Source organism: Fusarium solani (assembly GCF_023522795.1).
Source record: "Fusarium solani strain SB1 chromosome Unknown bctg00000009, whole genome shotgun sequence".
Lineage (NCBI taxonomy): Eukaryota > Fungi > Ascomycota > Sordariomycetes > Hypocreales > Nectriaceae > Fusarium > Fusarium solani.
Window position 1 is genome coordinate 1218399 of NW_027072144.1, and position 24235 is coordinate 1242633.

The window sequence follows — 24235 nt, forward strand, 5'->3', positions numbered from 1 at the left end:
TCAATAAGATCTTTAATATCTGGTCCACTATCTACTGAATTCACCCTACCCCATCGCGTATCCAACAGAATCCGCCATATCTGTGATTCTGTGGAGACCTCTGAGAGAGTGATGAAGCGAGTACCATGCGCTACCCCTCCCCCGGTAAGACCTGCTGAATTGGACCATGTGGAAGCCTTTGGCGCAGGAAGGTCACGGGACCGACGGTGCCACATCGGCAACCGGTCAGCGAGGCTAAAGTCTAATCAGGAAAGGGATAAAAGGCATACGTGTCGAACCAGCCTTGGAGATAGCCTCTACAGAGAACACAGAATACAACACGCGTTGAGGGTCATCATTGTGCCATACGAGCTATTCAACAGGAGAGGCCTATCAGTGTACACTAGGTGGCCAGATTTATTAAATGCTATTCCGATATTAAGATGAAGGTGGGAAAACGCTAAGAAGCTTTAAGGTTTAATTCTTTTACCTTAATGTTGGAAGAACTGAGAGTTCCCCCTAAGCTTCAGGATCAAGATTAAAGTTTGAAGTCCTTCGATTAAGGTTCAAAGTCCTGGATGAGATCATTCAAAGATATAAGGCCCCAAAGGGCCTCTCATTGAGATTATGAAAAACTTAACCAAGAATAATAACAATAACTACAACAAGAACTACCTTTTGTCAAGTGCACTCAGCATCCCTGCGCGACACAACAACACTTAATAGCCATTAATTAGTACTTTGATATCTAGGATGTGACGGTCAAGGTTCCCAACGTAGTAAACCGTAACCTGATTTTGTCACGGCCCATGCCGCGATCGAATGCGTGTCGCCACACGGCACGGATCAACGTATTCCGCTCACTCGCACCGAGTGAGCGGGACCCATTTTCTCACTCCGGGCAAGTGAGAATGTAACACTATCTCACGATGGGCATCGTGAGATGCTCCCCAGACCCTGCCTATAAAAAACCACACAACATCCCTTAGACAGACACTCTCGCTACCTCAGCTTTCAATACAATTTGATTACTCAAGAATACTTCTTGACATTATCAGACGTGATTCGCCACCCCACGCTCAGTACGACGCCCCGTCACAACTGCCAACATAAACCAATTGGGTTACGGTTTGCTACGTTGGGAACCTTGACCGTCACAGATTTGGTTTATGTTGGCAGTTGTAACGGGGCGTAACGTACTGAGCGTAGGGTGGCGAATCACGTCTGATAATATCGGGAGTAGTTTTATTGGGGTTGCCTCACGTGATGACCACACTGCACAATAGACTTCCCGGCTCGGAAGGTTCACTGAGGGGTTTTCTTCCCTCCTGCAACTGCCTCACGGGGAGTCAATTGCTCGCCTCGGCAGTGTCTCGTCATCTCTCACGCAGTCAAGACTCGACTTTCATCCCCCCCCACCTTCCCTCTGTATATAGCACTACTACAATATACAGACACTTGCCTCCCTATGAGGGAGCGCGGACGGGCCCTCTCTCTGACGCTGCGGTCTAACACGCTTACGCATAAGACCGCAGTGACAGGTGACCCGTTGCGGCCAAACTACACACACTCTGTCCCTCTTGACTGCGTGAGGCAGGCTTCGAAATCGATCGTATAGATCGATTCCGGGCCCTGATCGATCGATTTATATCGATCGTCACTCTCAATCGATCGATATCGATCGAGCGGCCCTCTCAGTCGATCGTTTGTTTGTTTGTTTGTTTGTTTTATTCATAGACTGTCCCAGCCGCCCTAGTGGCAGCTATGCAGCGTACAGACTACAATACAGGTGTTCCCGCTTCTTGCTTCAGCAGGAAGCCTCTTCTGTCAGGACTCTCCGTCTGGTCAACTGGTGTCCTTACAGAGCTGCTTCCCCCTCTGCCCGAGTCTGGATACCTCTACTGCTAGCCTACTTCTCTGTTCTGCATCTATGCACGTGTCGGGCCTCCCGGCCCTCCTTTCCTTCTGTTTACCGAATTCGCTCGTCGACTTTATGTGTTGAGGACTGTGGTCGGGACTGCTTGGAACTGTCCGAGCAGCCCCGTCCTGAGTAGCATCTTTGCTGCTTGTACTGCCATTGACGATTTACAGAGAATCTTCTTGATGTCCACGCATGGTTGCTTGCCTGCCCACATCTCTTGTCGTTCCTCTATCCAGTTCCTGCATTCGAGCAGGATGTGTCGTACTGTTTGTGGTCCGCGGCCGCACTGGCATTGGTCGGTCTCGGCTTTGTTGATGGCGCTTAGGTAGGCCCGGAGGCCGATCTTGCCGGTGCGCATCTGGGTGATCACTGAGTTGATGGCTCGGTGCGTCCCCTGATGCTTGTCGAGTGTCGCTTTTCCTGGTCGTACCCCGAGCTTGTATAGTTCTCTGCCGTGCTTGGCTGTGTTCCACGCCATCGTCCATTCGTCTTGCATGGCTTGACGAACGGTGAGTTTTGTGGTTGCCATCAGGGTCCGTAGTGTGTCGGGTTCGATTTGTGGTCCGCAGCGTGCTCCTGTGGCCGCGTCATACCCGGCAGCTTCCTTTGCTGCTTGGTCTGCCGCTTCGTTGCCAGGCACGCCGATATGTGCTGGGATCCAGCGGAACTGTAGCTCCCACCCTTGGCTTCGGAGGTTTTCCAGCTCTTGGATGGCCTCTGCCAGGAGATACTGTCCTGATGGAGTCTTGGGGTTCTGTAGAGCCTGAATAGCGGCTTGGTTGTCGGTGAAGATGGCGCTCTTTCCGGGAGCGGTTCTGGTTGCATGCACGTCACGCAGTATCTGCAGCGCCAACACTATTCCCTTCAGCTCCGCCGCGTAGACTGTTGAAGCCTTGGATGGGCCCATGTACTCTAGACGCTTCGCACTGACGCCATCGATCCGGAGCTCAGGTGCAATGGCGGCGGCACCTACATGGCCGTTGATGCCGCTACCATCAGTGTAGATGCGTATTGTTACCGGTTCCGCCGCATCGTGCTCCTCGATGGCCTCGTCGGCAGATCCGGCGATTCGGACAAAAGGCGGAGTCCACCACGGTGGCACTAAGTGTGGCTGGCGTTTCTCGAGGCGGTTGAGATTTACCCTGTATTTCCTTTCCAAAATGTTCGAGAGTTGGTCCAGAGGGCTCTTCACGTTGGTTCCAGCTGAGGCCATGTCGCCATGAAGTGGGCTAGTCCTGATTCGCATCGCGCTCTCTAGGGCCGCTTGCTCGATCTGTTGTTGCGCAGGGAGCAGGTGCGCCTCCACATCCACCGCTGCTCCAGCCGTAGTCCGGAAAGCGCCCGTTATTATCTGGGCCGCTCGTCTCTGAACCTTCTTGACAACATTAACCATGGAGCTGCCCCTTCCAGTGCGGCTGCTGCCGGGAATGTGCCAAGCAGAGCAGCCGTATACCATCCACCACCACCTAGTGGGCACCCCCACCTAATGCATCACCAAAATTTCAATCCTCCCATACAAAATCTAAATTTTGGTGCACACAAAAACAGACCACGTTGTCAATCAAAATCGAAGTTAGTAAAGAGACTCTCCATAAAATTGATCAAATTCTACTCTCTGCGTGTTTTTTTGACCTCCCGACCGCTCCGTGTGCGCTGGCAGTGCTTTGTTACGACCGTAAAGTCCTCACTTTGGTCCTCTGACCTGACACCCACCTCAATCACCGACTCGACCTCCTCATCCATATCCACCTCTATTTCTACCTCCTTTGAGTCAAGAAGAGCTTCTCCAGTCGCTAGAGCCTCCGCTAGATCCATGAATCGTCGGTTCGGGTTCGGTACCGCCTTCCTTTTCTTCCCTCGCCGCACCTGGGCCATCTGCTCTTCGAGGTCAGTAATCCGCGCATTCTGAACGGCCACCTTCATCTCTAAAGCTTCTAACCCCTTCGCGATCTTACTGTACTTCCGCCTGGTCGGACGACTTCGGTGTTTGGCCATATCCCTCACCTGGCGGCTCGTTTTCGGCGTATCATCTGAGTGCAGTTGAGGAGGGCTAGGCGTCTTGAACCGTTCCAGTACTTTTTCTTTGTCCGATTGAATTTCCGGATGTGTTAGAGCTTTGTGACGGTTGATAGGCCAATTTCCAGTAACCCTCCAGCCGGATAAGATAATCCCCTTCCTCATGCCCGCCTCCCTGGCTTTCGCGTATGCCCGAATAAAGTTGACTTTGTCAACCGGCGCAGAATCGGTCAAACTAGCCAGCTTTTGGAGTTCTTTCTGATACACACCTTTGATGACATTAAAAATTCCATTATCTAACGGCTGCAAACCATGGGAACAATGTGCTGGTAGGTAACAGCAGTAGACATTGTTCAGAAAGCATGTGGCCATCCACTCATCCTGACTGCTCGTTAGCGACCCTATAGCGGGTGACTCTCGGGCGAAAATACTAAAAGGCTCACCTATGCATGGCTCCCGTGACCGTCAAGGATAATAAGTCTCGCATCCGATGCATCACGAGGCTCTGTTTGGGGAAGATAGACGTCTTTCAGCCACTCGAGAGCTATGTGGTTGTCGGTCCAGCCGTTGGGCGATGTGATGTAGTGCCAGTCGGCTATCAATTTGAACTGGTCCAGAAACCACTGTTTCTGTAGCTCCTTTCCTTTAAAGATAATCCCCGGTTTTAAAGCGCGGCCAGTTGCGGTGACGGCCTCGATAAATGAGGTCCACTTGCGCGACTGGGAGCCCTTCAACATCGCCTTCTTCTTCGGGTCAGAGCTCCCGATTACGAGGCTGTCCAAGCCTGGTTGACAGCCAATTAGTTATAACCTATAAAAACCCGTAGAGAACTTATAGAGGACTTACCGAAACCCGCCATTATGCCGCCCTCGTCCACGTTAACCGTGTTCTCAGGCTTGATCCAGCCGTATTCCGTCTCCCGGATATCGAAGTACCAATTGACCGACCTTGGTGTAAACCCGTCAAATCTGGCGGCTTCCTGACGTTTTCCAAGCTTGGTAGATAGTTTTGAATGTCGTTTGATGAACCTGGAGGTCCAGTTTTTACCCAATGGCTTGTTATCGCCTTGTTGTTGTAGGAGGGCCTCGACACAGGCGCGGAGTTGGCTGTGCGAGGGAGCATAGCCCAGAGACTCTTGTCGCAGCACCCAACGGACAAGAATCTCCTCTTGGCTCTTTGAAATACGCTGGTGGGCCTAGATACGTTCATTCTTGCTCGCTTGACCGGAAAGTCGTCTATAAATGGTTGACCGAGGTACTCCACGTTTGTCGGCCGCTCCTGTCTGTGACAGGCCTCGATCAGTGATATCGAATATAGCCTCAGCTACATCCTCTTCGGTATAATTACGGTGAACCATTGCAGAAGGAGTTCCGACAGCAACTTAGGTGAAAATTCGGCTTGAGTGGATGGAGTCGGCTAGGGTGGATGAGGTGAAATGCGAAAAAATTCAAAGGGCTAGAGAATCAGGCCACGAGGCGAGACGGGGAAAAGTAAGGCCGGTGCTAAAATTCCATGAAAAAAGCAATATAGTACAGGCCTTAGTTTGAGAGTACCTTCATTCCTGGCTGAATGCGGTGCAATTGAAAATTTGGATTTTGTATGGGAAGATTGAAATTTTGGTGATGCATTAGGTGGGGGTGCCCACTAGGTGGTGGTGGATGGTAGCATCTGAGGTATGATCATTGCTCTGTAGACCTGTCGGAGGTTGACGAGTCCAGTACCCCACGTCGACGACGCTAGGGCCGATAGGGCTGAGAGCCGCTTTGTGGCGCCTGCTTCCACCTTCTCTCGATGGTAGTCCCAGCGGAGTCTGGTGTCCATTTGGATGCCCAGGTAACGGCAGGACGGTGACGCGTTGATCGTGGCATGCGGCAGGCGTAGAGCATGCGTACAGTTCATTTTCGGGTCTCTCGTGAAGTGGATGAGTTCGTACTTGGCGGTCAAATCGATTGGTCGATCGATTTCGAAGCCTGGCGTGAGGTCACCAATAAATAGAGAGGAATGAGAGAAGCGTGTGTTCCGGTCAATCTAACACATGTTCATTACCGTGTTCTCCGGACTACACCCTGCCATGGCCGGACTATCAGCTCTAAAATTTGTCTGCTGTGTCGAGTTCTGACGGTTATCTATCGACGCCAAGACTTGCTCGCAGCAGCTGGGAAGCGCGCCAGCTATATAAGAGATATAAGGAGTTGCTTCGTGCGTACGCTTGCTCCCTGGAAGATCATAGACACCAACGATAGCGATCGTACCAGGCCCTTAATGACTCGCTGGCCCGGGATATGGAGGAGAATAGCTTCTACGAAGATAGGCCTACTAAGCGAGACTACTTGCTGAAGCATAGCCTAGGAGGGTAGCTGGATGGCAACGGGCTTTACATGATGGTGGGCAAGCTCTTATGCTATGTAGCGCACGACCCGCACTCACAGGCGTGGCTTCCTCCTTCCTTCGGAGGCTTGTGGGGAGACTCCGCGTCGGGGCCCGCATGGACCAAGTGCTTGGCCTTCCAAGCGTCACTATAGCGCATACAGGAGAAAATATCTTAGCCGCTATTATAGAGTTATTGGATGAGTTCGAGCTGATTGCAAACAATAAAGTAGGGTGCATTATTCTCGATAACGCCGCGAGTAACAAAGGAGTAGTCGAGGCGATTGGTCACAAGCTCCAGTGGCAGAATCCGGCCAGCAGAAGGATCCAGTATTTCGGGCATATTCTCTATCTCATCGCCAGGGCGCTCCTCTTTATCAAAGACAGTAATACCCTCGAGAACCTCAACACGGACGACTTCGCTGTGTGGGCAAGGAGAGGTCCAGTTGGCAAACTACACAACCTTGTGGTCTGGGTCAATCAGTCCAACAAGGTGACAGCGATTCTGCGGAAATTACAAGATGATGACCCTGATAAGCCGTATCCGGGCACTCTTGATGCCGTCCTCGACAACAGCACGTATTAGCAGTCTCAATACTATATAATCGAGTGAGCAATGAAGCTCCGACGCTATCTCGAGGAGCTCATTGATATTACGATGCAGTCGAGCAGGAAGTTTCAATGACCCCGATCTACCGTGCCAAGTATCGAAGTCCACTTCCTCCATGTCTTAAGGAAGCAAACCTACTGAGTGACATAGATTTGGATGCTCTCGGCTGGTTCAGAGATATTCTTTGAATATTCGGTTCCTGTCTTTTGCGGTTTGAAGGGGACTGTTAGCTCTGACTTCGGAAGGGAGGCGTCGAAGCCCAATATAGAATTATTTGGCAGGTCGCCGTCGTATACGAATTTCTCCTTTCGACGCTAGAGAAAGCAAAAAGTAATGCAGCATAGCGAGCGGAACCCAGTTACTATTCCTCATGCGTTAATTCAGCCTGGGCCAAGCTTAACAAGTACTACACGAAACTTGATAAGACACTAATACTATGCGGCCACGGTTCTCCATCCCAAGGGTCTAGCGGAGGAATTTGGTGTTTCAAAGCCTGCCACTTTCAGGCTGGCGATCAATTCAATTCCATCAATTCCGCCGTCGCGTGGCGTTGCGTTGACAGCTTACTCAGCATTTGGCCCATGGAGTTGAACCACCGCATCACCAAATGGAATTGATGGTGTTGGATTGAAGATGTTGAACCGCATACCCGCGCCGAGATCCCCAGCGCTTACCCCCCAGCGTCTCAGCCACGAGCCACCCTCCTCTGCCTCCCATATAATGCTGTTCCCAACCTCTCCTGACACATCAATTAATGTGTCCACCGCGTCGATGAGGCCATTCCGCACCCACAACCTTAGTGTCTGTGTTATCCCTATCGTGCTGGCTTCCAATCGAGTCCGCAGCGGTGAGACCATTTGCCCAGCAACACTAAACAAACGCTTGCACTCTGCAGACATGGGCGGCACCGACAGCAAGTCGAGAGCCATTCGTGACAGTCGAGGGTAATCTTTCCGTCTCTCCCACCAATGTTGGATGGGATCCGTGACAAGAGGGTCGTTCTTAGTGTCGGGACTCGACAGCCAATGGTTATATTCTTCATGGTCCGCGTTCAGTGAACTTTCCAAAGAACATCTGCCTGCTAGAGGCGAAGTCCTGTGGGCTCGGTGTCTTTCGAGCGCACTCATTGCCTTTAAACGCTTGAACGGAGGTTCTTCATTCGAGTTCGAAAGAGTCGGTAGTGATTTGTACTCTTCGTCCCACAGTGTCCTCACCATTCTTTTTGCCTCCTGAAGCCATGGCAGCTGTGCTCGGTTGCTCTTTGGGGTCTGAAGTGTCAAGATTCAGCATCTCCACGATGTTCCTTGAGTGAGTCTTCTCCTGCATTCGCTTCCAAAGAGCGGGCGGCTTCCTCTTCCCGGACTCGTCGACAAGTCCGTGCTCCCTGAATAGATGCTTCTCGATATTCTGTGCCAACAGCAGAGAAGTCCGTTGTCTTGGGCTTAGGCTTCTGGAGGCAAGGTCCCCAAACCCATTTCCGCTTCGTGGGAGAATCGCGGGCTTGGATGTCAAAGCCATGCTGCCAGACCCACGAGGTCTGCCTGCCAACACGTTCAGAAATCGAAAAGCCCGGGAACTTTGTTCCATGGGAAGATTTTCCAATCGTCTGGCAAAGCATCCAAGTTGATAAGCGTGGCACTGGATGCGTTGCAGTCCGAAGGCTGCCGGTGCTTGACAGGTACGTTGGCATCCATTTGGACCCCAGGCAGGAACGGGATGCACATAATGTTTTTGCTGAAGGAGGACCTTAGGCGCGACGACAAGTCGAGACGCGTTCGCGAGCCCCTAGTACTGGGTACAGTTGGCACGTGCACAAAAATTGAGGGGCAAGAAGTACCGGCGACAAAGTCTAACCGACACGGCTCGCGGGGGCTGCAGATGCTACCCTGAACCACCGCCATTCCTTGACGGTTTCAACCAGTGGTCAACGTTGAAGGCATCTAGATGGAATTGAGCCCATCAACGTGAAGGTGAAATGGAGTTGATGGAATTGACGCACGTGACTTCAACTTCCACAAAATTGAAAACGTGGAGTGGAAGGTGGAATTGATCGCCAGCCTGGCCACTTTCCACATGTACAAGGATAGAAAGAAGATCAACGACTTGCAGAGTGATCAGCAAGAAGATCTTATCTAGTTCCTGGAGACAGGACTATAATTTCATCAGTCCCCGTTATTTTGAACAAGATTATTTGGCGACTGCTTCCACCAGTGTCCAGGATGTTGATAGTATGATCATGACTAATTCCTTAACATCCTTCAGACTATATTCTAGATGCTATATGCTAGACACTCGGCGATACATGTTCTTGACGGGACTGTCACTCGGATGGGGTATCCACCATAATCCGGGGTTTCAGATGGCATCATAGCAACATCTCCATTCATCCGTTCGTCGCCGTTCAGCCTGCGCCCTTCTGACAGTTGACCCTCAGGACTTGCGTTTAGCTCCCTGAATTCTAGAATGCCTGTGTAGGTAGTATCGGGGTTCAGGCTCTCAAACCTGACCTGGAAACCTTCACCGATGAGCAGGAAACGCCCTTGACCGCGATGAATAATAATGCCATAGCCTGGTGTTTTCTTTCCAAAGGTAAAGGAGCGCTCGACGCGAAGGCTGAAGTTGCCCATCGACCGGATCCAGCTATCTCTGGCGGTAAGAGACGGCTCATCAAAGAAGAAGCCAAACATGTCCTCCGGGTGGCTGGCTTGTGCTGTCAGAATGTGGTTGCTCATCTTGGCCAAGAGTCCATATGGCTTTTTAAACTCGTTCTCCACGGCTGCGACCGTGTCGATTCCAAAGGGAGAGCAACCCAGGGCACCGTAAGAGCCATAGGCCAGCCATGCTTGGCGCGAACCTCGTCCATCTGCACGCTGCTCGGGGATAAGAAGCGGCTGGTTCTCGTACCGGTACTGCTTACAGGCCCATTCGTAATCTTGCAAGTAAACATCGGGCGAGATGAAGTCCAGTGCTGGGGCACAGTACTTCCACAGGTCCAGTGCTGGGGCACAGTACTTCCACAGGTCCAGAGTGTGAGGGCATGGGCTGCCGGATGGGTATTCGCCAGGCTTGGATCCACCAGCGGCCACTATACCGAGCCTGAGGTCTTCGGGAACTCCATCAACGTCGAGAATAGATTCGTCATCGGTATTCAGCCACACATTGGCGAAAAACGGAATGGGGTATTCGTCCTTGCCCGCCTGAGCGACTTTGCCGACATATGCAGCCAGAGCATGAACCATGAACATTTCATCGGCAGTATTGCCCGGGCCGAAGGTTTGTTCCCAGGTCTTACTATGTTCAAGATCGACAGTTTCTCTGAACCTGGGCCATCTCTTCTCGAATTCTGGATGCAGCTGCTGCTTGCCCGCCAGATGAGCCAGTAGCTCAAGTGGCACAGGCTGCTGAAAGGCCTTGTCTGCCAATTCACTCCTGTCTCTTGAGTCGCCAAGGACACCGCACTCGTTCTCAACCTGGGTCATGAGTACTGTGCTATGCGCGGCATCAATTTCTTTGATGTGCCTCATGAGCGTGGAAAAGGCTTTCGCATCGGCCTCCCACGCTGCTCGGCAGAAGGGAGAAATGGTGCAAGTAGCCTTAAGACGCCGGTCATTGTCTAGAATCTGCACTCTTGTAAATCTGATGGGGTTTGACTTGACCCAATTTGGCACATAAGAACTCGTAGCATTCTTATAGCTACCAAACCAGAGCAGCACCAAGTGCAATCCATGTTGACGTGCATCAAGAATAATCTTGTCGAGCTCAGAGAAATCGAATTTGCCCTCTTCAGGCTCGATCGCATCCCAAGAGACGCTGCCCAGTACGGTGTTGAAGTTTGCAGCCTTTAGGTCACTCCATACTGAGCTCATATAATCAGCTGACGACAGGGACGAGTTTTGCAACTCAGCAGGAAGCATAAGAAATGGCTGCCCCTTGACAATCAATTGGGCTGAATTGGCGGTAGGTTGAAGGTGCGGTATGGCAAGGCGGGCCATGTTGACGTCGTTAGATTTGCACTGCTGATAAAGCTTGAGCAAGGAGAAGAGTGTGAGCAATCATATTAGCCTTATTTATTGGTGACCTCACGCAGTCAAGAGGGCAGAGTGTGTGTAGTTTGGCCGCAACGGGTCACCTGTCACTGCGGTCTTATGCGTAAGCGTGTTAGACCGCAGCGTCAGAGAGGGCCCAAATGACCCGGGCCAAACTACCGTAGAAACTCGAAAAATTGAGCCTCTTGGCAAAGTGGAACCGGGCCAATTTCCCCGCCCACCTTTCCTGATTAGGAATAGTGTGTCTATCATCATCCGACCTCAATCCCTCTGATCATAGCTTCTCAAAATACCCTCACAACAGCTCCTCACGAGGCCCTCAAAAACACGCTTCTAATATGACTCTCAACCCGGCCGGCTTCATTGATATCATCTGTATGTGGCCTCTCATTGGTCAGATTGCATAATCAATATCGGCAGATGTGACGGATGATTTCGCCAACGCGGCCTGCTTTGAAGTCGGACAGACTTGCCGCCTCACGTACAGAGATCCCTCCAGCCCAGGTATAAAACCGGCATTTCCCTTACAAATGAAGGCATCCACTACGCTTGGTTAAGAGAGTTAAGTCGGCGAGGCTTTGACGATATCTTGGAAGCAGGAAAGGTGGTGTTATGTAAGGTTGAGAGCCGGGGTCGGCGATGGAAGAAGTGGGACTTCAGGCTAGGGGTCGAGAGGGAGTGGCAAGAAGGAATTGCGTTCTATTGGATCGAGGATGGGGTCCCCAATGACAAAGTGACTTCTTCCTCCGTAGTAATTTCGCCCTGAGAGGAGGTACTAAAGTCCACAAGCCGATTTATTAGTTCTTCCCTGACATCTGACCTTGTGAAGTTGACCGTGACTCCTTTCTCCACAGCTATCCGTGCCAACTCTTCTGTAGAAAGAGAGGTCAGAGACTCAATAAGGTCATCTTCTGGGAGGCCTAGTTGTTCATCATCAAATGTAGAAGCTATTTCTTGGTGTTGATCCTCTCCTTCTTCCGGATTTGAAGCTATTTCCCAGTTGCTGAAGTCAATCTCTTCTTTCTTCATGTCTTTGATGCTGATCCTTTCTTCTTCACTTCTATCAGGCCGTAAGCCAATTCCACAGGTGGAAAAGGACTTCTGAATCAACTCAGGTCGCTCTAGAAGTCGCTCCCAAGCCCGGCCGACGATGTGGGTTGTCATGACTCGCTTCTCAGTAGGGGTCCACTGCTTGGAATTGCGATCCGGGTCATTCTCTCTCTCTATGATCCACTCATCGGCATACTGCTGTAACCACGCTTTGAAGACCTTGTTGATAGATACGTCAAGCGGTTGAAGAAGGCTCGTACAGCCCGGGGGTATCATCGCCGGCAGGATCTTCGACTCCTTCAGTAACGCGTTCACGTCGTCAGTCTTATGAAAACTCGCTACATCCATAACGAGCATAAATTCCCTGTGTTCTCTCTTGCAGGGGATAACCTCCTCGTTCAGCCACTTCAGGAATAACTTCTCGTTATTGTAGGCCGTCGGGTTGAACTCTACGGTAACCCCCGGATGATATAGATGACCTTCTCGCTGCATGATCTTCCCCTTCGGTGGTTCAGCGCCCTCGAATATGAGCTTTGGTTTGAGACGTCCCAGTCCATCAGCGAAGATAGATAGTAGAAGAGTCGCTTTTCTCTTGCTCCAGCCGCTTCTGTCGGTCTTCCCGGAGACAGTCTTATCACCCTCGAGGGCGTAGGTTGATCCATCAAGGTATTCAAAAGGAATTGGTGTTTCATCAACGTTGAGGATACAGTTATTGTGAAACCGGCGTTTTGGGGAGTCGAGAAGATCAGGGATCTTTTCCCCTAGCTGGTAGGGGTATTTGGGAGGGTCCATAGGGACTGGTGATGCCCTCCTTTGAGAGTTGCGTAAGACGAAGCGAAGGAAACTATTGACAATGCGACGGTACTCTGCCGGGGTCTTCTGGGCTTGGTTGGTGACTCGCCGCTTCACGATACGGTGCCGCTTCTTAAAGTTCAAGAACCATCCATTAGAGAATGCGAATAGCTGCTTATGTTCTGGATAGACCTCTTTGAAGAGGGATTTAGCTGTAGACCGGAACCAAGAGACTGTAATGATTTTCTTCTCTGATCGCCGCTGAACGAACTGTCTGAATAGCTCTTCTTCAAGCTTCGGCCAGAAGGGTCTCCACGAGGGATCTGAGGCGATGATACCGAGGATCTTGTCTCGCCGCTTCCACCACCCGCGAACGGTCTTTTCCTTGACCTTGAACCACGTTGCCGCCTCAGAAATATACGGTTGACGATATCCATCAATACCTTGAACCCCCTAGTTGAACCCCTAGTATTCTTTTGGCTTTTGGGTCATAAATGCGGTGGTTAATGAGAAACTGAAGAACCCGGACCTGCTTGGCGGGAGAGTGTGTTTCTTCCTTCCTTTGCAGTGGGGCGAATGGCCGTGATTTGCGCTCAGAAATTGGCTTGGGCTTTGGACCACGCTTACGCCTCGGCGTCACTTGTAAATTGGGCTCGCACTGTTCGAGGACCATGATGACTCTCTGAAGATATATCAGAATGCTTCATTCCATGAAAAAGAGTGAATTTTGATCCCTTCATCAAGGGATTACTCTGATATCCGATTCATGAAGAGCCTCACGAGGCTTGACCCGAGAGGGCATAGCGGGCGGGGAAATTGGCCCGGTTCCACTTTGCCAAGAGGCTCAATTTTTCGAGTTTCTACGGTAGGATGGTGGAGGGGACGGTGGTTGAACCAGAGACAGCGGCGCCGGCGAGCCCGTCTGGAACTGGTGGTTGAGCTGATACAAGACTGACGCGTTCGTCGTGAAATAAACTCTGAATGCCTCCGAGGTCCATCTCCCGAGCATCTGAATCTGGTCGTTGAGAATCCCACTATCGTGCGCATGTTGCGCTGCACCTTTCCGAAAGCTGTGGCCTGAGTACCCGTCCGTTTGTAACCCAAGAGTTCTCGGTTTGGTAGAGAGGGTAGATAGGAAGTTGCTGCGACTGAATGGTCTTCCGTGGAAGGAGAATAACGGGGCGTCGTGCTCCTTGGGGTCGAGGAGCAGCAGCTTTTGAAGCGCGTCGACTGGGCATGCTCCGTCTCCTGTTCTCGCGAGGATGATCTGCACTCCTTCGTGGCGGCGGTCCGTCTTACTCCTCTTGAGTGTGAGTTGGGCATGGTCGGACGAAGACGAGAATCTGATGTCTGAGCGCGTCAGTTTCGTTGCTAAGAAGATGGAAGGTGTGCCAACGTCTTCTCTCTTGTATGTGAATTCTCCGACGCGGAGGAATCCAGCAAATGCCACCCGGCAGGCGGCTGCGAAGTTCAGATCTTCCCTGAGGTCAACGGTCATCTGCGAGGGCTGTAGCGGAAGTGTGTCTAAGCCCGCGGATAGCGCTGTGATGGCCTCACGCGAAATCGGCTTTCTGACTCGTACTTTGGCCATTGGGCTGAGTCTTCTCGCGCCATCGATGAGACGGCGGAAGTGCTTGTTATCAAAGAGTTTATCATCAAGAAAGTTATCAATGTGGTAGGCCCGGAGGGCGGCTAAGTCTGCCAGGGCCGTGTCTGGCTTGACTGATTTCTGGACGGAATTGCCAAGGAGTCGTGAGGTTAGCCACGAGATCAGCGAGTGCCTCGAGGCTGGCCACGCTGGCAAGTTTTGCAGCGCGCAGTGTCTCTCGTAGTTGCGCTGGGCAGAGAGGTACACGGAGCGCGTGTTGGCGCCGAGCCCGTTCCAGAGCAGCTTCAGGTGGCCTGCGTTGAGCTGATGAGCTCGTGAGGAGAACCACGCGGGCGGTTCAATACCGAGAGGTCCTGCCAGTGAGGGCAAATGTTAGCAATCTGTTGAAGGTTATTACGCGAGAGCGCGTCTGCTAATGTGTTTTCCCCGGAGGGTAGCCAATGTGGCACGATTTGGATGTCCCTCGCCGCGGCTAGGATAAGCAGGCTCTTCAGAGGTGCATTAGGCGGACCATGAAGGAAGCCTTTACTTAGTCCTGTGTGCGCTGTAGAGCTGTCCGTGTGGACCACGAGGGTGTGATGAAGCCAATGTTGGCTGAAGAGTAGGAAGCCTTGTAGGATGGCGTCTACTTCGTTGGTGTTGATGTGCGCATGTGCGTCTTGAGCAAGGGCCAATGTGGCAGCATTGCTTGCATGAAGCTGGTGGCAATGGGCCTGCCAGCAGTCCGATGTGGACTTGGAAGAAAAGAAGAAGAGCCCCTGGCCTGTGGTGGAGGCATCTGTGTATAGATGCGTGATGTGGCGGCGGCAGGGGTCGATTAGGAGTACGCCGTTGAAGAGAGACAAGGAGTCCCTCCACCATTCCAAATCGTCACGTACCTCGTAGGGGATACGGCGGCGCGCGCTCTTCCCACGTGGGAAGGCGGCTTGGAAGGTGTATAGAGACTGTAGCCTTGTTCTTCCTAGCCGGACGACTCTTGAGCAGAAGGCTAGTAAGCCTGTAAGACTCTTGGTTTGCTTGAGGCTGAGACTCGCTGCGTTCAGGGCAGCTGCGGCGTCCAATGTGGCGCGGCACAACTTCTCTGGTGGCAGGCGAGCTTCCATCGCAATGGAGTCGATTTGGATACCTAGGACCGCGACGCATGTCCCTTGCTCGTCCTTTTTGGTGTTGCGAGGGATGCCTAGGCGGTCGGTTACGATGTTGTAGACCTCGTCGAAGGCACCCGCAGGGTCGGACACTGAGGGCGATCTTGTGATGGCGATGAAGTCGTCTAGGTAATGGTTCATGTAGAATGCAGGGAGGAGGCACTGGAGTATCCAGTGGAGAGCCTCCGCAAAGAGGTTGAATAGAAATGGGGCTGTTGCCAGGCCAAATGGGAGGCAGCACTCGACGTAGGTGGAATCGTTCCACCGAAAGGCTAGGAGGTGCTGGTTATCCTCAGCAACGGGGACTATTCGGAAAGCGTCCTTGATGTCCCTTTTGATGATTGTGCAGCCTGGGCCGGCCTGCACAACCTGGTCGTATATATCGTCGATATTCATATACTCGATGGTTGACCAGCTGTCTGGTATACCCTGGTTGACGCCTCGGTCAGGGGGCCATGATAGGTCGTGGATGCGGCGCCATCCCCCATCCTGTTTAGGAACTAACCCAAGCGGCGAGATGAAGGAAGGTTCAGAGGTCAATCTAACCCGACAGAGCCTAAGATCCTCTGCTAATTTTTCCGTGATAATGTTGGGTTCGTGTATGTGGTGGTTGGTGGAATGGTAAGACTGCCTCTTGCCTCTGTAGCCTATCTGGACACCGTGCGTTAGGATGCCCACGAGGGTGGGCCCGAGGTTTCCGGGATAGTAGCGGAGGAAGTTGCTCCAGCTTTGCGTGTGTAGTGGTGAAGGAGAGAACTCTAGTTTCGGGAGTTCTGGGTTGAAGACGGGGTACTGGGTGGCTGTGTTAGGCCTCGCCGGTTGACCACACGGTATCGCGCCTGTCGCTGGTAGGTAGGAGGCTACCCCGTTGTTTTCGCTAGGGCCTCTCCTCATCGCTCGGCTGGCTTGCTATTTCTTCTTGCGGCAGGACGAGGCACCGTGGTCGCCTAAACCGCATACCGTGCACTCGTGACGTCTCTTGCAGCCTTCCCAGAGGCACCCTGTTGTGTTGAACTTGTCGCAAACCTCTGTCTCATTGTTTGAAGATCTGGCCCGTCTCGCCTGCAGCGCTCCTAATAGTCCAGACCGTTTGGACTATTAGTCCAGACTGCAATCCAAGATCAATAATCAATCCACGACGGGCGTTCGTGGATTGACGACTAGGATGACGCGTCCCTTGAAACGGGCCTTGTTGATCTGGATCGCACCAGTAAATTGATCGGAAATATCCACAACAAAATGGTTGGCACAGCAACAAACATGGGTACCCTGGATTTAGCGTACTTAGCGTCCACACCGGGCGTCTGTATTCCCCTGCCCTGATCTGCAGTCTGGACTAATAGTCCAAACGGTCTGGACTATTAGGAGCGCTGCTCGCCTGTCGGGGTCGGGCTGCTGGGGAATGCGGTGGTGACTTGGCTGGCAGGGTGAGGTTGTGGCGGAGGTATTTCTCGCGGAATTGGGCCGTGACCAGGTAGCTATCCGTCGACAGCTCTCCCTTATCCAGTATATATTGATGAAAGTTAAGAGCAAGCGGGAGTACCGCTTCCGACCAGTGATAGGTCTGAGCAAAGTCCAGGATCTGCCTCATGAACATGAGCATGTTGGGGACCGCCTTAGGGTACTTGTCGCCGAAGAGGTATCCTATAGCTGCCAGGTAGGTGAGGAAGCAGCCGGTCCACATTTGGGGGTTGGGGCCCCAGTCCTTGAGCGATGGCGCTGTCTTCTTGAAGCCTACTGCCCCTCCTGACTCGGTCATCTTGAAGACCCTGTCTTCCTGATCTAGATCGGTGACCGATTTTTCTTTAAGGCGTATGAGTTCGGTTGCCTTCAGCTTCCTCTCGAAGATGCGAGTAAGGAGGGCGGCGGAGACACCCGGGAACATGTCGATGAGTGGTTTCACTTCAGGGGGTGGCTCACGGTATTCCTCTTGGTTATCCTCGTCGATTTGCAGGTCCCCCTGAGGCCTCCTCCGGCGGAGGTCGGTCTCGGCTATATCTAATTCCAGACGCCTGGCCCTGTCCCGCTGTATTTGACCTAGCCAGCTGGCGCGGTCTGCGGCGCTCATGGTCTCCCAGATGTGGGGTGGAGGCCATGCGGAGTCCTGTGGGGCGGGCGCGACGGTGATGGACTCGCTGGAGGGCGTCATCGTACAGCGGGGGGGAGGGGGCGGAAAGGGGGGTATATGCAGCCTTGTTAGTGCTATAGTTGCGAGAGAATGACTTGGAGACTGAAAGTCGAGTCTCGACTGCGTGAGAGATGACGAGACACCTGCCGAGGCGAGCAATTGACTCCCCGTGAGGCAGTTGCAGGAGGGAAGAAAACCCCTCAGTGAACCTTCCGAGCCGGGAAGTCTATTGTGCAGTGTGGTCATCACGTGAGGCAACCCCAATAAAACTACTCCCTTTATTCCTCGGCACTTGGCGTTTCCCGGGGAAACTCCACTAGTGCGGTATGGTCTTCGAATTCATTATCCTGGGGTCTGGGGAGTTTCGGCAAAATAACTAGCGCCGCTCCTACCTTTAACCTTTAGCAAGCAAGTCTAACCGCTAGTAGCCCCACATGTAAAGCCTCCTTCATTTAACCCTTTTAGCAGGCAAGTCTAACCGCCGGTAGCCCCACATGTAAAGCCTGTTTGCCAAAGTACGGGGGAGGAGAGTTTTGGTGGCATCCTGCTAAGCGAGACTCTAATCCTGACCTGTTAGCCTGTGCGCCATTGTCTCTCCACAAACTGAATGTCCCGCATGATTGGGCGGTGTAGTTAATAGTGTGTTTGGAGATCTTTTTCCGATCCCCAACATAGTTAAGCGTTAACCCCATAGGGCAGCTGTACCCCATCCCTGCACGTAGTGGTTACCCCAGATCTAACGTACGTTATTATGCTACATAGTAGCACGCCAGCTCCACTTCATCCCAATTGGTAGGCTACGTACTGCCGAGTGAAGTAGGTATACTGTAGAAATCGATCCAGTGTCCAGGGCCTCGACTCCGTCCAGAGAACCCACATACCCCAGGTTGATAGTCTACCGCCTCAAGTTCCCGGAACCTTGGTAGAATAGCTCGGGCTATACACGGACCTCTTTTAGACATCTATAAGACGTATGCTGCTCCCTTGTAAATCTTGTCCTGCTTCATTCAGCTTACACTTGTTCATCAAGGACTATCAATCATCTCTCATTGCCCTCACTCGACTTGTACCGCCCACCTTCAACCATGGCCCTGACCTCAACAGGAGAGAAGGACTTCGGCAGACCAGCTGAAGTTGCCGAGCACCGTGAGGTCGTTGGGGATGGTGTCAACTCTCCCAAGGAGCTCACCTCGGAGGCCGCTGCTAGGGGTCAAGGCCTTTCGGGATACGAGGAGTTGACGCCTTGGGAAACAGTCATGAAATTCAAGCTTAGCTCGATTGTTTGTTTCGCCGTCACCCTCAGCGCTGCTACAGATGGATACCAGATTGGGTGCGTATTTCCATATCCTTACTACTTTTGCCCGTGTTCGTGTGTTTTGGAACCGCCACTAACGCTAGACCTTGCAGACTGATCGGAAGCATCATTGCAAACATGGGCTTCGTTGAGCAATTCGGTACGCAGCAGACCGAGGACGGTGTGGTCCTGGCGTCCTCTGTTATTAGTGCCTGGGGCTCTATCGGATCCGTCGGCCAGATCGTGGGAATGACAACCTTGCCCTTCCTCTCCGATAAGTTTGGCAGGAAGGCAGCTATGTTCTGGTACTGGTTAATTCTCGCCATCAGCGTCGCGATCGAATGTGTTGCCACAGAATGGAGGCTCTGGTTGGTTGCAAAGCTCTTTGGAGGTATTGGTGTTGGCTGTTTGCAGTCCACGATCCCGACCTACGTTTCTGAGGTGGCCCCTCCCCGCGTACGAGGTGTCTTCCTCATGTGCTACAGCTTATGGTGGATCCTCGGCCAGTTCTTTGCCCAAATTGCCCTCCAGGTTATGCATTCACAGGACCCAAGCGACTATCTCACCCCAGTCTACACCCAGTGGTCTCAGATTGGCCTGATGCTTATGATCTACCTCCTGATACCCGAGTCCCCCGCTTGGTGCGTTTCCCGAGGCAAGCTCGATCGCGCACGGAAGTCACTTCGGCTCTTGTACCGTGGCGTGGACGGTTTCGACTTGGATCACCAGATCGGGCTTATCCAGATCAATCTTGAACATGAACATGCAATCGCCCAAGAGCAGAAGCAAGAGAAGTGGTATGCCATTTTCAAGGGACGCGACGGCTTGCGAACAATTATCTCCTGCTGGACTCTTATGACACAGCAGTTTATCGGCCTGGGAATCTTCTTTGGCTCTACCTACTTCTTCCAACAGGTCGGCCTTAAGGACCCCTTTTTGGTCACCTGCATCACATCCGGTATCAACATCTTTTTCAGCGTTATCGTTATCCTTGTCTCCGATATCTGGGGTCGCCGATGGCTCGCTTGTTCTGGAACAACTATCTGCTGGGTGTGCTGTGTGGTTGTAGGCATTATTGGCGTCGTGCCCACAACTAACGCCACCAACTATGTCTTCGTTCTCTTCGCCTGCATCTGGAGTGAGTTTTCTGGAAAGCTAATAAAACTTGATGTAGTGATATACTGACTATTGTGACCCAGATGTCGGCCTGGTGGCTAATGGAGCTACTGGCTGGGGTTTTATTGGTGAAATCTCTTCCCAAAGACTACGACCTTATACAGCTGGTTTTGCTGCTGCTTCTACCTGTGTCATTGGAATCGTCTTCGGAGTCCTTAACCCCTACATGCTCAATGCGCACCAGTGGAACTGGGGCCTTAAGACCAGTTGGCTCTTCGCCGGTCTAGGTGCACCATTCACCTTGGCCATGTGGTTCCTAATCCCCGAGACATCTGGGTATGTTGATTTGACATTACTTCTCATACCAATAAGTCTGAAGCTGATTTTGTACTAGTCGAACTGTCGCGGAACTCGACGAGCTCTTTGAGCGCAAAATCAAGCCGTATAGGTTCCACAAGACTACAACCACCACCCAGCGCATTGTTGAGGTTAACAAAGCCGACGAGGCGTAAATGGTTGAAGGCTGAAGGGAGAAGGTTTGGCATTTTGGTCTGGTGCTAACATAAACTTCTTAGCCAGACGACAAGCTGCCTCTTTTATTCCCGTTATCTTGTATTTATGAGCTTCTGCTGTGGCTGGGCTGCAATCTGAGAGAATTCTCGCGCGGGAACAGTTGAGCGGTTGATTCCTGGGGTTCATTCCATGTAATTAATATGTGTCAGTACGGTCCAGGTCAGTCAACAAGCTACGAAAATAACGACTTTCCTTTCTTGAATTATGCTGCGACCTCGTGGGTGGCGCACACAAACAATGCAATGCTAGAAGTGTCCCTCAAGATGATCTTCTGGGATTGTTTGCCTGGCCATCAAACGATCGCGTAGAATCATGGGTGCGTGTTTACGAGATGATAGAAAGTATTCCAGTCACTGTCCACCAAGCGGGACCAGTCTGTTACACGTTATATCGAGATATGGGGTCTTGGACCCCTTAACAGGCATTTTACAAAGGGCAAATCAAGTTGCAGGAGGCGTTGACACCAGGGATAGGAGGGGCCGGACGCCGCTATCGTATGCCGCCGGGAACGGGCACGAGGGCGTCGTCAAGGTTCTGCTCGCTACGTTTCGAGTCATCATTCCGTCGGGGGCTGCGGCACAGTTTGGCGGTTGGCGAGGAATCTGGCCATCACGTCCTGAGTAGCAAACGTGAGTGGAGCCGCGGGAGATCCGATTGGACTGGCTGGGCAGTTCCTTAATTTCTCATGTTGGACGACCCTGGTTCGCTTTCAGTAAGCACAAACGACCGAACTCGGCATAAGTGTAGCCGACAACGACGACAGCCGGTCCAATTGTCGCTTGAAACAGCAGGTGGGTCATGTATGATCGGTTGACAAGATGTGAGCAGTGCCGAGGACTCATGGGTAAGCGGCCCATTCGCAAATCCCGCTCCAGAGAACGCCTAAGTCGACGTACAAAGTAACAGTATACTTCGTAGGTAGCGTTTAGTTTAGTATAGAAGGCTGCTCCGGGCCAACACCAGACAGGCCCTTGGACGTGTTCGAGGGGATCAACGAGCGTATATTTATCTAACCCTTTTTGCCTCTCGCGACACCTCGGCTGACATTTCCATCCGATGCCAAGGCTCCACCCCTTTCTAGACTTCCCCAGACTTTGGAGCATCCAAATTTCTGGGCCCATGGGGTAGCTCATCCAGCCGAGGGGTGGAGGACGATTGCGGGGATGCCCCGGAGCTAGAGGTGCTACCCCGACTCGTGTCATGGCGCTAGACTAGTTTTCAACATTTTTCGCATAGGCTCCGAAAATAATCGAATGAGGCTAATCCAACCGTTCAGACAATGGAGAGCGCGGAGGCGCCGTATTGGCGCGGCACTACCTGGCAGGGAGTGGCGAGGTTCCGCCTCGGCGTTGGTTGTCCCGAAAATGGGCGGCTTGCTGGGGTTCGCATGTTTCCGCGCCCAATAAACAGGTCGTGGCGCCTTTCGTGAAGGGGACTTCGGTGCTAAAAGTTTCCTGTTTCTGACAACCGTACCACAGCGCTGGGTCAGGTAAACTCTGGCTCTGACGTCTTCGGGCTGAGATACCCCGAGACCGGCGCATGGGCCATGGTTGTATCACGAAATGCAGGGTGAAGGACATGGTGGCTGGCATTAACCGACTGTCACAATGCACAGCGCTTTGTACCTCATACATACGTAGTTAGGCCATTGCAAATTAAGTATTTAGCTGGATGCAATACAATACCCGCCACCCCTCTCCATTATTATTCAATGAGGGCACCTAGAAGCCTTCTTCAAGTCCCACTGGCATACCGGACGTGGAATGGCGGCGTCTCCACAACATCATAGTCCTCCGGCTCTCGGGGTCGCCAAAGATGTTCAGCGCCCGCACCAGATGTTGTTGTGTCGCGCAGGGATGCTGAGTGCACTTGACAAAAGGTAGTTCTTGTTGTAGTGATTGTAATTATTCTTGGTTAAGTTTTCTTTTTAATCTCAATGAGAGGCCCTTTGGGGCCTTATATCTTTAAATGATCCCATCTAGGACTTCAAACTTTAATCTTGATCCTGAAGCTTAAGGGGAACTCTCAGTTCTTCCAACACACATTCCGTCCCGCTCGCCGACCCACCCAGCGACTTCGTCTCCAGTTGCGTAAAATACCCCGGATCCCACAAGTGCCCAGCCGCGACGATCGGTGGGGTTGATGTGGAACCTCGGGATTTTCGTATTCCATTCCGTAAATATCCCGGCTTCCCCACGTCCACAACCGCGATGATCATGAGCCTGGGACACCACGCCACCCTGTCTTGTCCAGAACCCTGAGGGGCTGGTCGCTTCTCTTAACCCCACTCAGTTATCCCCGCAGCGTAATACCCCTTCGTCAACCCTGAAGCGGCAGTTAGAGCCAACAATGACGTTCGAGGTCCTCAGGCGAATCCCGACTGAGCCCCCCCGTCAGATGGAAGGCGCTTGTACTCGCGTATACCTGCAACAGTGCCCTCTACCGTCCCACATCTCCGGGATATCTGCCACCGAGCTCCAACGCAACGAGCAATTTCTAGCGCCATCTTGGTGTCTTCGGTCTATCCCACGGACCTTTTGACCCTCCATGTCTTGCTCCCCAACGATCGATAGACTCTCCTTGCGGTTATCTCAGCCTTTCCGGGCAATGACATAATTACACCTAATCGCTTATCCTAACCCCAGAGTATTGTGCTTGTGTCGGGATTGCTAAGCCCGAGAGCCCTAGCACTGCCATGCCGAAAAGGGGAAAGAGTGTAGGACGGGGTCATGCTTGTCTACATCTCATATGCTTCAAGAGGTGCATATTGGGCGACCGGTCGACATCTACCATACCGCATAACAAGGGCATCCAAGGCGAAAAGCTCTACACTCACAATGGCTGCGCAAGAGAGATTACGCCTCTATTCCAGCAAGCCGAGGGTCTTCATCCTCACCGACATCGACAACGAGCCCGACGACGCCGAGTCGCTTGTTCGCTACCGACTCTACGCAAACGAGTTCGACACGCGGGAGCTCGTGGCCTGCACCTCAACCCACATGACTCAGCTTTCGCGGTACCCCACTGCGCATTATTAGTGTCGGAAGTTGTCATGGTTCTGGCCGCTCCAGGTGCAGGGCTACTGTCTCTCGTGGTGTCGCTACCAGTCGGTGAAAGGGGTTGCACTCTGCCCCGGTCGGGCGTGCTTCAGCCGAGGCTAACCAAACTTTGCGCAGTCTCTCGGGATGGGCATGCGCCGCAACCGGTCTCGCCTGCAGGGTCCACGGTATCCGAGCCAACCAGAGGTTTTATGCTCCGTTCGTCGGATTCGGTCGGCTTTGCAGACCCACGACATGCCGCTGAGAACTAGGGAGCATTTTACCATCCACTATGATCCCCCCCATGCCACCTGGACACCTCGGGCTTTCGGATGAGTTGAAGCCCGTGTATCCCAGAGCAGTAATTCTAACCACGTTCCACTACGTGTCCTGGGGCACGGGCATCCCTTTACGCGTGTTTCATTTTGGGTAACTGGCCAAGAAGCAGTCAGAAAATATTGGCAAAACCAATGGGAATTGCTACACGGGCATGACATTTTGGCTACACGGGCCTGACTCTTATACGGGCATGACTTTTGTAACATCTGATT

General features: G+C 52.3%; 8 protein-coding genes across 8 annotated transcripts; 2 read left to right on the forward strand and 6 right to left on the reverse strand.

Annotated features, from left to right (window-relative positions):
• Nucleotides 1-1970: 1970 nt before the first annotated feature.
• Nucleotides 1971-5273, reverse strand: MRS44_013450 (uncharacterized protein; the record flags this gene model as incomplete). Its single annotated transcript, XM_065616923.1, has 5 exons — nucleotides 1971-3297; nucleotides 3603-4185; nucleotides 4380-4700; nucleotides 4763-5111; nucleotides 5175-5273. 5 exons carry the CDS (start codon nucleotides 5271-5273, stop codon nucleotides 1971-1973), a joined length of 2679 nt encoding a protein of 892 aa, XP_065472995.1.
• Nucleotides 5274-6476: 1203 nt separating this feature from the next.
• Nucleotides 6477-8411, reverse strand: MRS44_013451 (uncharacterized protein; the record flags this gene model as incomplete). The annotated part of the gene is made up of 4 exons (XM_065616924.1): nucleotides 6477-6705; nucleotides 7032-7207; nucleotides 7568-8046; nucleotides 8108-8411. The coding sequence occupies 4 exons, from the start codon at nucleotides 8409-8411 to the stop codon at nucleotides 6477-6479; spliced, it is 1188 nt and encodes a 395-aa protein (XP_065472996.1).
• A 752-nt stretch (nucleotides 8412-9163) lies between these two features.
• Nucleotides 9164-10885, reverse strand: MRS44_013452 (uncharacterized protein; the record flags this gene model as incomplete). Its single annotated transcript, XM_065616925.1, has 1 exon — nucleotides 9164-10885. The coding sequence occupies one exon, from the start codon at nucleotides 10883-10885 to the stop codon at nucleotides 9164-9166; it is 1722 nt and encodes a 573-aa protein (XP_065472997.1).
• A 753-nt stretch (nucleotides 10886-11638) lies between these two features.
• MRS44_013453 (uncharacterized protein) lies at nucleotides 11639-13454 on the reverse strand (the record flags this gene model as incomplete). Its single annotated transcript, XM_065616926.1, has 2 exons — nucleotides 11639-13234; nucleotides 13305-13454. The coding sequence occupies 2 exons, from the start codon at nucleotides 13452-13454 to the stop codon at nucleotides 11639-11641; spliced, it is 1746 nt and encodes a 581-aa protein (XP_065472998.1).
• A 171-nt stretch (nucleotides 13455-13625) lies between these two features.
• MRS44_013454 (uncharacterized protein) lies at nucleotides 13626-16429 on the reverse strand (the record flags this gene model as incomplete). The annotated part of the gene is made up of 2 exons (XM_065616927.1): nucleotides 13626-14743; nucleotides 14902-16429. The coding sequence occupies 2 exons, from the start codon at nucleotides 16427-16429 to the stop codon at nucleotides 13626-13628; spliced, it is 2646 nt and encodes an 881-aa protein (XP_065472999.1).
• Nucleotides 16430-16871: 442 nt separating this feature from the next.
• On the reverse strand, nucleotides 16872-17684 carry MRS44_013455 (uncharacterized protein; the record flags this gene model as incomplete). The annotated part of the gene is made up of 1 exon (XM_065616928.1): nucleotides 16872-17684. The coding sequence occupies one exon, from the start codon at nucleotides 17682-17684 to the stop codon at nucleotides 16872-16874; it is 813 nt and encodes a 270-aa protein (XP_065473000.1).
• A 1064-nt stretch (nucleotides 17685-18748) lies between these two features.
• MRS44_013456 (uncharacterized protein) lies at nucleotides 18749-20585 on the forward strand (the record flags this gene model as incomplete). Its single annotated transcript, XM_065616929.1, has 4 exons — nucleotides 18749-18993; nucleotides 19071-20095; nucleotides 20157-20409; nucleotides 20468-20585. The coding sequence occupies 4 exons, from the start codon at nucleotides 18749-18751 to the stop codon at nucleotides 20583-20585; spliced, it is 1641 nt and encodes a 546-aa protein (XP_065473001.1).
• A 2898-nt stretch (nucleotides 20586-23483) lies between these two features.
• MRS44_013457 (uncharacterized protein) lies at nucleotides 23484-23684 on the forward strand (the record flags this gene model as incomplete). The annotated part of the gene is made up of 1 exon (XM_065616930.1): nucleotides 23484-23684. The coding sequence occupies one exon, from the start codon at nucleotides 23484-23486 to the stop codon at nucleotides 23682-23684; it is 201 nt and encodes a 66-aa protein (XP_065473002.1).
• Between the last annotated feature and the right edge of the window lie 551 nt (nucleotides 23685-24235).